Source organism: Balaenoptera borealis (genome assembly GCF_965194805.1).
Source record: "Balaenoptera borealis genome assembly, chromosome: 4".
Classification (NCBI taxonomy): Eukaryota; Metazoa; Chordata; class Mammalia; order Artiodactyla; family Balaenopteridae; genus Balaenoptera; species Balaenoptera borealis.
The window spans coordinates 56,410,313-56,422,851 of record NC_138861.1 but is presented as its reverse complement, the minus strand read 5'-3'; the positions used below and the strand labels follow the sequence as shown (position 1 = coordinate 56,422,851).

At 42.2% G+C, this 12,539-nt stretch overlaps 1 protein-coding gene across 1 annotated transcript in view; it reads left to right on the top strand.

The window, feature by feature from the left end:
- FRAS1 (Fraser extracellular matrix complex subunit 1) overlaps nucleotides 1–12,539 on the top strand; it is a 446,248-nt gene that overhangs the window by 411,424 nt on the left and 22,285 nt on the right. The window contains exons 63-66 of the mRNA XM_082389317.1: nucleotides 1,186–1,461; nucleotides 5,122–5,354; nucleotides 7,328–7,488; nucleotides 9,523–9,737. Of these exons, the coding sequence (XP_082245443.1) occupies nucleotides 1,186–1,461; nucleotides 5,122–5,354; nucleotides 7,328–7,488; nucleotides 9,523–9,737 (885 nt within the window). The remainder of the gene's footprint in view (nucleotides 1–1,185; nucleotides 1,462–5,121; nucleotides 5,355–7,327; nucleotides 7,489–9,522; nucleotides 9,738–12,539) is intronic.

Sequence of the window (12,539 nt, the reverse complement as noted above, 5' to 3'; positions counted from 1 at the left end):
CACCCCTCTAGGTGGTCACAAAGCACCGAGCTGATCTCCCTGTGCTATGCGGCTGCTTCCCACTGGCTATCTATCTTACATTTGGTAGTGTATATATGTCCATGCCACTCTCTCACTTCATCCCAGCTTACCCTTCCCCCTCCCCATAACACAGTGATTTTCAACCAAGAGCGAGGGCTCTTGTCCTTTCCCCCAAATCCCTCATTCCCATCACCTCTGGGGAACACTTGGCAATGTCTGGTGACATCTGTGGTTGTCATGACTGTCACACTAGGTGCTATTAGCATCTAGTGGGTGGAAGTCAGGGAAGCTGCTAAACATCCTACAATACACAGGGCAACGCCAACAGCAAGGAATTATCTGGCTCAAATGTCAGTAGTGCCAAGGATGAGAAACCTTGTTTTGACATAAGAGTGAGACCAAACCATACTGAGACCTTAGTCGGATAAAGACAGAAGATACAATACAATTGATCTTCTCATTTCTTTGGTGGGACCTAGAAGAGTAAAAAAGGAATATTACCCCATATCTATTATCCTACATACTCGCCACACGCATAGAATTAAGTATCTGCAGAAATGTACCACCGTGTTTCCCAGTTTGGGGATGAACAGAATGAATGCACCGACTTCACAGTTAGGAGGAAAATGTGTGGAGGTTGCCAAGGAGAATTTAACCCATGATAATGAGCTAGTCTTAATAAGTCTTATAACCTCCCCCGACTAGTCTCATAGAGTAAAAGGATCATTTCAAAACGTGTCTCTTCTTTGACCATGGAAGAAATATACTACCTTTATTTACTCCTGTTATGCCAAATGTGCTACTGCATACCATTAACAATTTAATGCAACTTTAAACTAGTAACTGCCGTTTATGATATAGTTTTGGTTACTGTGTATGGGGGGGAGGGGAGAGTATTTTTCACATGAGTGATAGGGCTCTGAATTAGGAATGAGACCAATAAGATAATAAAGCTTTTAGCTCACGGGGGAGGAAGATGTTCTCCACCATTAAAGATCTGCAGTATCTTTTAGGGATGCCTGGCCAAGCATTGTTAAAACTGCTGCTATATTGTAAAGAATCCCTAGGAGTTAAGTGATCTCCTGAATCTCTGGGGAAGGGAGCCTTAGTCCTCTGACCTTCTCGATACCCACCCCAGGCTGAAGCTTTGTTGCTCCTTTGCAGGTTGTCACACTTGCTGACTATGACCATGTGGAAGAGGTTACCAAGGAGGGAGTCAAGAAATCCCCCTCCCCGGGCTACCCGCTGGTCTGTGTCACCCCCTGCGACCCCCATTTCCCCAAGTATGCCATCATGAAGGAGCGCTGCAGTGAGGCTGGCATCAACCAGACGTCCGTGCAGTTCAGCTGGGAAGTGGCCACCCCCACTGATGGCAACGGGGCCCGATCTCCCTTTGAGACCATCACTGACAACACGCCATTCACCAGTGTCAACCACATGGTAGGTCTGTTTGTGGAGGGAGAGACCTGGTGTTTCTCTCTGTTACTCCAACTCTATCACATTTCTTAAGGTCCCTGCATGGTATTTGGTATAAAATAAACACATAAGCAGGTACACAGAGAACACACACAATCTTTTTATTCTTACATATAAGGAAAGGTAATATGGTGTAGTAGAAAGAGAACTAGGCTGATACTCAGACAACCTGTTTACAAACCTTGATTCTGTCTGTTCTTAACTACATGACGTTACGAGTTCATTTAACCTGCTGAGTCTCAGTTTCTATCTACCAAATACCAAGTCCACTTAATCCACTTGACAAGGTCATTGACACATCAGATATATAAAAATGCTCTGTACTGGGGAGGGTGTGGAGAAAAGGGAACCCTCTTGCACTGTTGGTGGGAATGTAAATTGATACAGCCACTATGGAGAACAGTTTGGAGGTTCCTTAAAAAACTAAAAATAGAATTACCATATGACCCAGCAATCCCACTACTGGGCATACACCCAGAGAAAACCATAATTCAAAAAGACACATGCACCCCAATGTTCATTGCAGCACTATTTACAATAGCCAGGTCATGGAAGCAACCTAAATGCCCATCGACAGACGAATGGATAAAGAAGATGTGGCACATATATACAATGGAATATTACTCAGCCATAAAAGGGAACGAAATTGGGTCATTTGTAGAGATGTGGATGGATCTAGAGACTGTCATACAGAGTGAAGTAAGTCAGAAAGAGAAAAACAAATATCGTATATTAACGCATATATGTGGAACCTAGAAAAATGGTACAGATGAACCGGTTTGCAGGGCAGAAATTGAGACACAGATGTAGAGAACAAACGTATGGACACCAAGGGGGGAAAGCCGCAGAGGGGTGGTGGTGGTGGTGGGATGAATTGGGCGATTGGGATTGACATGTATACACTGATGTGTATAAAATGGATAACTAATAAGAACCTGCTGTATAAAAAAATAAATAAAATAAAATTCAAAAATTTTTTAAAAAATTAAAAATAAATAAAAAATAAAAGTGACCTATAAATGAAGTAAGTCAAAGATCCCAGGTAGGTACAATTAAGGATTACTGTTCTTTTCATATCTCGTAAACCATTCAGTAAGGATTAAGGTATAAACTCCTTAAGGACATGGACCGAGGGTTCTCCCACACTTGTATATCCATCCCAAAATAGCCGCCACGTTGATGGCACATAGTAGGGACCAGTTATTAAAAAAAATGAGAGGATGCTTGTTAAGTGATCAGTATTTTTCAAAGCCCTGTGAGAGGACATGAAAAGAGGTTCCAAATGCAGTTGGTGTCCTCAGCGAGTTAGGAGGCCAGACCCACACGTCTGCCACCATCAGAGAGCAGTGAACAGTGGTGGTTCTCTCGACCTCAGGAAACCATCCAGTACTCTGACTCTGCTCCTCACACCCATGAAGTTCTTCAGAGGAAGAGCTGTAAGCAGTGGAGAGTCAGGCTCCGCAGACTATCTGGCACATAGTAAGCGTTCAATAATTTTTGGCTGAAATGAGTGCCGTTAATAAGTTTGGAAATCAGAAATTTCTTTCAGACTGAATTTCTCTAGATTTTTCCCTACAAGCCCACAGTTTGTTCTCACTTTAAGAAGTGCCTCGTGTGGATGGGGCCCTAGTGGAGGAGAGCTGTTAGATGTACACGGGAGGCTTTGGATAAAGCAGGTCCTTCATGTCCATTGTCTTTGGCACAGCTTAATCAGGAAGGCCAGAATATTCATTCTTTTGCAATATAACCTAGTTTGAATTTAAACTATCTTCTTTATTATTATTAAAAATGTAAATGGCAAGACAGCGTATTGTTTCATAAGTATCTAATTCTCTGTTCAACAAAACCATGAAGGGGTTTCGTCTGATTTGAGCCAAATATACATTTGTAACAGGTACCAAGTTTATGATTTTACTTCATGCTTCAGTTTTCCTTCTTGCAATGAATTGGTGACTAATACTTTTACCCCTGTTTCCTTTGCTCTATCTTCATTTCTTCAATTATTTATTTAATACCATTGTACTGTATGCATTTGTGTAAGATGCCTCAAATCCCTTCTGAACGAAGTCCATGTATGAATAAATAAATAGTTAGCAGCTAATTAAAACATTTTAATGGAAAAATCTTCCATTTTTAATTTTTAATGGACTTCAGCGAAAATTGTTTCCATGAATAGAATTTATAGGTTTGTATGATTGCTTTGCGGGAGGTCTATGGCACACAGAACTACTAATTCGTTTTTCTTGTTATGTATTTCCCTATGTCTATGCACTCATAACCTATAGAGTTTTGGTGACGTATGTTGCCTCTGCATACAATGGGTTAAGCACTCTTATGGATTCTGTATGTCTGGGAGCATGAGAGAATCTGTAGAAAGACTTTCAAAGGCCAGTAGGTGCACAATATTATGTAACAACCTACATGGGAAAAGAATTTGAAAAAGAATAGATATATGCATATGTATAACTGAATCACTTTGCTGTACACCTGAAACTAACACAACATCGTTAATCAACTATACTCCAATATAAAACAAAAAGTTAAAAAAATAATAAAGTTATTATTTTTTTAAAAAGGCCAGTAGGTGTCAGAGGCCAAGTTCTCAACTTCAAGTCTGCACATTATTGTAACCCTTGCAACGTGTGTAGTAATTAAGTGGGAGGTGAGGGAGGGAATAGAATTAGGGAGGAAAGAAAACTAAGAACTCCTAGAAAAGAAGTATCTTTCCTCTGTATCCTGATACCAGGCCCTCAGCGAAAGTGACTTGGAGGCAACAAGTCTTGCTGGAAGTGCTGAAAACCAGTTAAGTGGTTCTTATGCTGAACCTAATATATAAAGAGAACAACTGTCACAGGGGACTAGTCATCTCTGGGCTCTTGCTCCACATCTGTCAACTTGCTAGTTACCTAACTTACCACCTTAGGCTCTACGTACTCACTGCTCTGTCCCTGGTGCCTGGCTTCTGGTAGAAAGTCAATACTTATGTGGTAAGTGAACGGATGGATGGCTAGATCAATGGATAGACAGATAGATAAATGGACAGATGGAGGGATGGATGGGGGATGGTGTGGACTAAGAATGCCGCCTGCCATGTCAGTAAACAAAGGATGTTGCAGCCATCCACCACTACAGCCGATGGTGCACCCTGAGGAGACTCGGGATGAGAAAACACAGGATACTGGCCCCAGAGAGCTGAGGTGCATATCAAAGGAATGATTTCAGTGAGCCTAAACTCTTGCATCTTCCCATACATAGGAAAGTGCTCAATTCCTTAACTTGAGGTATCTGGTTTTCTTTACTTAAGAGTAATCTTTTGATGTTTGTACTACTGGTCTTTTGTTGCAAAAACTCCTCTATATCCTGGCTCCCCCACCCCCCTTGCCCCTTAGGAGCAGGTCTCTCAGAATTATCTGAGATGCTGTGTCTCGGGCTTAAGCCCTCAGTTTTGCCCGCCGAATAAAACATAACTCTCAACTTTTAGGCTGTGCATTTTTTTTTCAGTCGACTATAGTCTTCACAGATTACCTTGTACCAGGAATTGGTGTGGCATATCATCCAGAAGGTACAGCGTGAAAAGCTGTTGAAGTAGTGTACACGTCTGAGGTGCTTTATTCTTCCTGGTAGGTCCTGGACAGCATTTACTTCAGCCGGAGGTTCCACGTACGTTGTGTGGCCAAGGCTGTGGACAAGGTGGGCCACGTGGGGACCCCCTTAAGGAGCAACATTGTTACCATCGGAACAGACAGTGCGATCTGCCACACCCCAGTGGTGGCTGGGACAGCCCGAGGTTTCCAGGCTCAGTCCTTCATCGCGAACTTGAAATACCTGGACGTCAAACACAAGGAGCACCCCAACAGGTCAGGCAGGTGGTGCCTTCCGCGAGGAGATGGCAGAGAGAGTCTCCAGCTATGCTTTCTGTGTTTTCTGGGTGGGACAGATCAATGAGTGATGCTTCTGCAAAATAAGAATAGTGGTGATGAGTGCTTCAGAAAACGTTTATATTCTTTGAAGGCCCCCTAAGATCTGGCCCCTTGTTATCTTCCTAGCCTCATTTCCCTCACCTTGTCATTTTCACCTGCCAGGCCACTCACAGGGCATCACGTGTAACTCCCCAGGGCTTCAGACTCTCTTAGGTGGCATGCCTCCGACGTGTGGTTACTCCTGGCTCCAACTCTCCCTCGCTCCCTTCCACTCAGCGTCATTAAATCCCATTGTCCCACTATATCTAACCCATGGCATCTCTTCTAGGAACTTTTCCATCATTTCCCCCAATTTAATTTGGAAGCTCTTCCTTCCAGCTTTTCTGGTACCCATGTCTGCCTCTCTCAGAGCATTATCATTATTCATTCTCTCCTTGTCGCCCCAGGAGATGATGATGGCAGGGAACATGACTGTTTATTTTGCATCCCCTCTGCCTGGAACAGTGCTTCTTGGCAGCTAAGAGGCACTCACTAAGTGTCCAGTGAGCAAATGCACAATAACACTGTGTAAATTGTAAGTCAATGGACAGATGTGCTTTTATTTTTTCCCTGTGCCACTATGATTTTGTTGGAAAATGGATGCTTTCATTTTTGCATGCAAAAAAAGAATTTGTGTATGTTATACATATTCATTAAACCTCATAGTATTTATGCGTGTGCCTTTATGAGCAACTGAGTTCAGAGAAAGGGGTTCATTTGCATGAAAAAAAGATTTGAACATGGAGCCAAGAATATGCAAATCCTTCTTTTTTTCTAACAGAATGAAATTTATTTTTGTTAAAAAGCAATAACAGAAGTGCCCAGGGTTACTACTGACCCCTTCCTAGCAAAAGAGCCATCCTGTTCATGTTCTGAGGTTCTGATTCCTCTTGAAAACATGAGTCTTTTTTCTGGAAGGCAAGCTGTAAAAACTCAAAACGCACCCTCAGTAAACAGGCTGAAAATTTAAACTTGTGCAGTGAAAAAAATGGCAGCCCCTAAGTACAGTTCTGTTGTGTTGCAGTCTTAACCAATATTTATTAAGCTCATATTTTATTTAGAATTGTGTACTACAGGCTCTGGGGAAACAAGAGAAGGGAAGGAAATGGTCCTTTGCCCTCATAGTGGAGAGGCAATATAAACAAGAGTCTGAAAGCACACAAGAAATAGCAGCCAATATAAATAAGTTACAGATTTCCTGGTACAGAGGCACCTAAATGCGGAAGGATGTAGATCAAGGCAGAGCTTACTGCAGATTGATGCCAGTGACGCCTGGTGGCCTTGTTGGACTGCAGGGAGAGAGGGGAGGGAAGGCTCTTTAAGTTGGGGAGAGACCGTATGAATAGTGGTTTATTACTATTTGTAGGCTTTTTTCCTGGTTATGGATACAGGCCTTAATGTTTAAGAGCTCAGTGATGTCTTTTTGGCACAAATACTTTAAAAAAAAATATGCAGCGACCCCAACCTCCGCAGACGCTCACGGTGACAGAGAAGGGCAGCAGTACCTGTGTCAGTCACTCGGCTTTAGCTCATGAGGAAACAAAGCTTCCACTTAAAGCAGAAGAAAGCTATAAAGTCACTTGTGATTGTGATGTTATCTTTTGTTGCACACACACACACAAAATCTATGATTCTTGATTGCTATCAGTCCTGAGTCTGGAGGATCTCCTGGGGGCTGGAGAGAGGAGAATAACCCTACATGCACATCATACCCTCATGTGCAGAGAGAAATCCTACATGGAAAGCTTCAGAATAGAAAAATTGGTAAATTCATTGATGAAGACAAATTGACTTGTGAGAAAGAAATGTACCATATTAACTGCTTATAGCGGGCACCTAAACACTGATTTCTACCCTGTTTTTTCCCTTAGAATCCACATTTCAGTGCAGATCCCACACCAGGATGGAATGCTGCCCCTTATCTCCACCATGCCGTTGCACAACTTGCATTTTCTACTATCTGAGTCCATCTACAGACACCAGCACGTCTGCTCCAATCTCGTCACCACCCGTGACCTGAGAGGCATCTCAGGTAAGGGAAGAGTCCCCTGCTGGTTTGTCCAGCCCAGCCCAGTGCAGTGACCCTTAGGGATATGGCTAAGTGCACTCTGCTTTTCATGTTTTCTGGTCCTCAAAATCTGCATGGTGAGTGGATTTCCTCCTCAGCAAGCAACCAAACACAGGCAGCTCGGACAGTGGAGTGAACAGGAAAAAACAAGGAGCGTGGAATGAAACCGACAGGTTGACTGTCCCTATTCCACTCCTTATACAACTGAACAAAAATAGCTGGACAGCTGTGAGCCAATTGCTTTCTTACCTGTAACATGAGGGTAACAACTGCTACCAATCGAGGTGGGGATTAAGTGTGGCTACATTTTTAAAGCGCCCGTCTTGGTAAATTTTAGCTCCTTCCTTCTCCCGTGTTTGGATCTGTGCTCTAAAATCCCATCATCTCAGCATTTTAGAAAGCTCACATGCAGATGTTAGATGTTATAGGATGGTTCTCCGGAAGCAGGAGCTGAGGTGGAGCTTGGGGTGTGAGATGTTTATTTAGGGACCCACATCTCCTAAAGGGAAGGAGAGGCTGGGCAGAGGGTGAAGTCAGCCTGAAGGGCAGCCGATGAAACGCCTCTTCAGGGAGCTCTGGAGAGAGCCCATCCGTCAAGCTTGTCCTGGGACAGCCCCAATGGACAGACCTCTCTACCCCACCTCTCTCAGTCCTTGAACGCAGACTGCTCAAGCAAGAGTGTGACCTCGGGCTCTGCAGCTGATGCAGACCTGAGGGAGCTGACAGCTGCGGTAGCGCATCTCCGTGTTCAGCAGGGCAGACGTTTTACTTTACAAAGAATCCCGTCCACTTCCATTCACCTTAGCAAGTGCACACTAAATGTGCATTTCCTCCCTTCGTGCCTGATGGATCATTTCACAGTGTTTCGGAAGATAGACAAGCATTCACGTGCTCTTCCATATTCATTAAGCGTCACTTTGGGTAGTGATGGTCTTTATACAGTAGAAACTAGTGGAGTGTAAATGATTTGTAAATCACTGAGCTACAGATGAAAGTTTAATTGGTCCACCTATGCAAGCTAGTGAAAGAAACATACCATGTTTATAGGGTGAAAGTTTGCACCTCTTCCTACTTAAACACGATTAAATTCAACACATGTTAATTGAGACCTTAGTCCTTGTGGGGCAGAGGGCCGGGTGCTGGTGTCAAATATTCTAAGAAATGCATCAGCTCTTTCAGAATACTATAGTTGCTTTGAATACTATACAAATTTTAACCCTAATATTCTAAAATTGTATCTGTATTCAGCTCTCCGCTGCATAAAGATCTTCGTTAATTTAGAACAGTTCAGTTGCTTGGCAGCCTTTGATCCAATGATTTTTGCCTGTAGCAGGGGAGGTTTAGTCAAGCATAATTAGCGAGCTATTTACTCATTAACACAAAATTAAGACTTTTTTCTCCAAGAGTTCAGAAACCATAAGAGACAGGGGAGGGAGTCAGATGTTTGTTTGCTGTCTCTCCATAAAAGCTATTTTTTTTAAAATTGGTCTTAAAAAATAACAATTCATCATTAAATAAATTGATCTTAAATACCGTGCTTTCAAAAATAAATAATGATAATAATTCATCAACAAATTCTCTGTATAGTAAATCCGTTTCTTCAAGAACTGATTGTGAAGCACCGAACCAGACTGGCCAGGTGTGAGAGGCAGAGCTTCAGGGTGTTTTCTTTTCCTAGACATACCAGGGCCACCGAGCTCTGGCTTCTTCATTTTTGGTCTCGTCTGTTCACCTTTTCTTCTCTGGTTCCTGCAGCCTCTTCCAGGAGTCTGTGAACCCAATCACTCTGTTTAGCACATGACAGCAGGCAGATTACAAACTCCCCTCGCATTCCCACCAACCTTGTGTTGGGAGCCCTGAGCTGCTCTACTAATCGTCTCAGATGGAGGGCAAGCTCTCTCATGTCCCAAGGATGTTTCTGCTCTCCCTACCCAGCTCCTGGGCAAAGCGCAAGCCCACAGACTGAGTTACTGTTCCTTGCTCCTCCCTCCCCTGCAGAGGCAGGGTTCCTGGATGACAGGGTCCACGACAGCACGGCCCTGGGCCCTGGCTACGACCGCCCCTTCCAGTTTGATGCCAGCGTGCGGGAGCCCAAGACCATCCAGCTCTACAAACACCTGAACCTGAAGAGCTGTGTCTGGACGTTTGATGCCTATTACGACATGACGGAGCTAATTGACGTCTGTGGGGGGTCCGTAACTGCCGACTTCCAGGTGGGTGCCCCGGGGGTCTGTCTGAAGGCTGCATGCATCTGGGTGTCACGAGAGACTTTGTTCATTCCTGAAGCCCTTCAGCTGGCACGTTGCATCCTGTCGCCCCCAGAACTGCACCGACCAAGGGAGTCTTCTCTATAAGTCCCTCAAGAGAGCCCTTAGCAGCATCGTGGCCAGAGTGAGCCCCCCAAAGTCCTCTAAATCAATGAATTGGAAAATTAATGTGGAAAATGTTTAAATTAAGATGAAGAAAATTAACTATCTGGCACAGTCATTTATATAAAGATCTAATAGTTTTACTTCTCTAGGTATATATGTTTTTTCCTCTGGGTATATTTTGGAAAGCTAAAAAGATTTACCTTTGATGGGAAAGTTATTACTAAGTCGTTGTGTTCTCCCCACATGGGGAAATGAGTCCAAATGACAGGTGCAGCAGCTTGTCTTTCCGCAGACAAGTAGAGCACTGTTGTCTCAAGCATGGAGAGGTAAACTGCTGAAAACACCTTGCTTTCATACCTATTCCAAACCTATGCCTAACTGACAACCCTAGTGAAAATAGACACTTTAAAAATGTTTAATAGTCGTTAAACATCAGTAACCAAAAAAAAAAAAAAAATGTTATAGCAAGAAGTCATAGTCATAGGACGGCCGTTATATCAAAGGGACGAGGCTAATGTGTCCTCACGGGAAAAGTGGTGCTACCCAATTTTGAGTAGTTATCTCAATGAACTAAACATCAGATGTTTGTTCTTCACGTCAAATCAGGTTTAACCACACTGTGAGAAGGGAACCTGTAGAGGGACTTAGAGTAATCATTTTACAGGAGTTTCTTTGGTTAAAATTCTTTTTGATTCCTTGAGATGCCTCTCATTTTGGTTAACTCTCATTTTGTTTATACTAGCGCCCTCTACTGAACAGAATTTTAAGGCATTCTTAGGTTCTCTTTCTGTTTCTGCAATTGCATAACCTACCTTCACTTTCAAAAATGCAAAGCTAAATGATTGTTTCCTCCTCTGGCCCCTCAAAAATTAGTGTTCTCTGTTCTCCATGACTTTAATTACAGTTCTGGATATTTTTATTCAGCGTATGCTTAAAAAATCACAAAGACAAGGAATTTTTATCATATATGTCCTACTTCTTAAACCAATACAGAAAGAATATATACACAGAAGTACTTCACTGTTGTCTGTTTCTTTAACAGTAGTTGAAACAGGTGGTATATGGTAGAAAGAATATAGAACTTAGAACCAAGCCCTAGTTCATATTTCTTTATCAAATATCAGCAGAGTTGGATGAAACATAACCTCTCTGAACTCATGTGAAATTGTCTCAATCTCAAATGAGAAGGCATTTAGCAGTGTCTGGCACAAAATAGCTGTACAGTAAATATAATGGCTGTTTTTTTCTTTTTAAGGATTAGTAAGTAATATGAATTTAAAGGAGAATAAACTGAAACAGAGGAAAAATTAATTTTGCCAGTCAGCTAGAAAATTTATGGAGGTTATAATATCAACAATGGTGAGATTGGGGCAAGCATATTTAGTAACACCTGTATATTAAGGGAACAGGACATGGTGTGAAACCCAGATAAAATCTGGAAATTTTTTAAAGAAGACAGAGTAAGGCATTTCACAAAAGATTTTTAAGTGAACATGGAATTAGTGGAGTCTTTAGAGAAATTTGGAATACAACTGACAACTTTGAATATGAAAGAATACTTTGGAAAAATAAAATTTTGATGTTCTAAATATTGATAAAGCATTTGGCTCTTTCCATTAACTACCCATGGAAACACTTTACATGGGTAAAGTATTTTCAAACAAAAAATGTGTGTAAGTTCCATAGCATATTATAGCATCTGGCCAATGACAAAATAAAATTGTTTTAAACTAAGCTTTTTGGTTATAAAGGAAATATATATTTATGGAGGAAAATACAGAACACATTTAAAAGCAAATAAACCAACTCCCCTACTCATATACACATATACACTGTTATCTTCTTCATGAAAGCTTCTGCTCATATTTTGTTACCTTTCAATTGAGTTTTTGTTAATTGCATAGTAAAATGAAAATTACAGAGCCGAATTAATAGCAGTAACAGGAGCCCCTTTAGAAAAAGGTTCCCTTGGAAGTGTGTTGTGCTGCCTTTTCAAAATTATTTCAAAAAAGCATTGAATGGGATGGGAAATTATCCAAGTAGGCGAAGCTCTGAGCTGTCTGTTGGTGAGTTTCATAGGTATGCTATCCAAATCCCACGACCTTCTTTCCTTTTGGAGGAGACTTAAGTACTCACTAAAACATCCAAGTCAGCCTCACGTTCATCCAAGGATCCAGGCTTGGGCATCTTCCCATTTAGGGTTGCTTCATGCTCTCCCACAGCTCACTGGAAACTATGGTCAGCCAGGGACTGTGTGCTGACAGTAGATCCCAGATCTACCCAGATCCTTTGTGAGTAACTGTGATGCCTTAAAAATCTCAGCCAAGGCTTCCAGCAAATGAACAGTGGAGGCAAAGCTTCTCACACTTCAAAAGTGTTTTTGTTTAAGTGTCACCTCCTCAGAAAAGCCTTCCCAGATTACCTTATCTAAAGAAGCACTGGCCACTTCCATCCCTTTATTTACTTTATCTTTTAATTTATGTGTCTCGCTTACTAGGCTGTAGCTTCCATTAGGGCAGTGATTTTGGTTTTTTTCCACTGCTGAGGACCCAGTTCCTAGCCTGGTGCCTGGCACAATCATGGGCACTTGATTAATACTGAACAAGTGACTGAGAGAATGAAGATTGAACCAAGATGTGATGT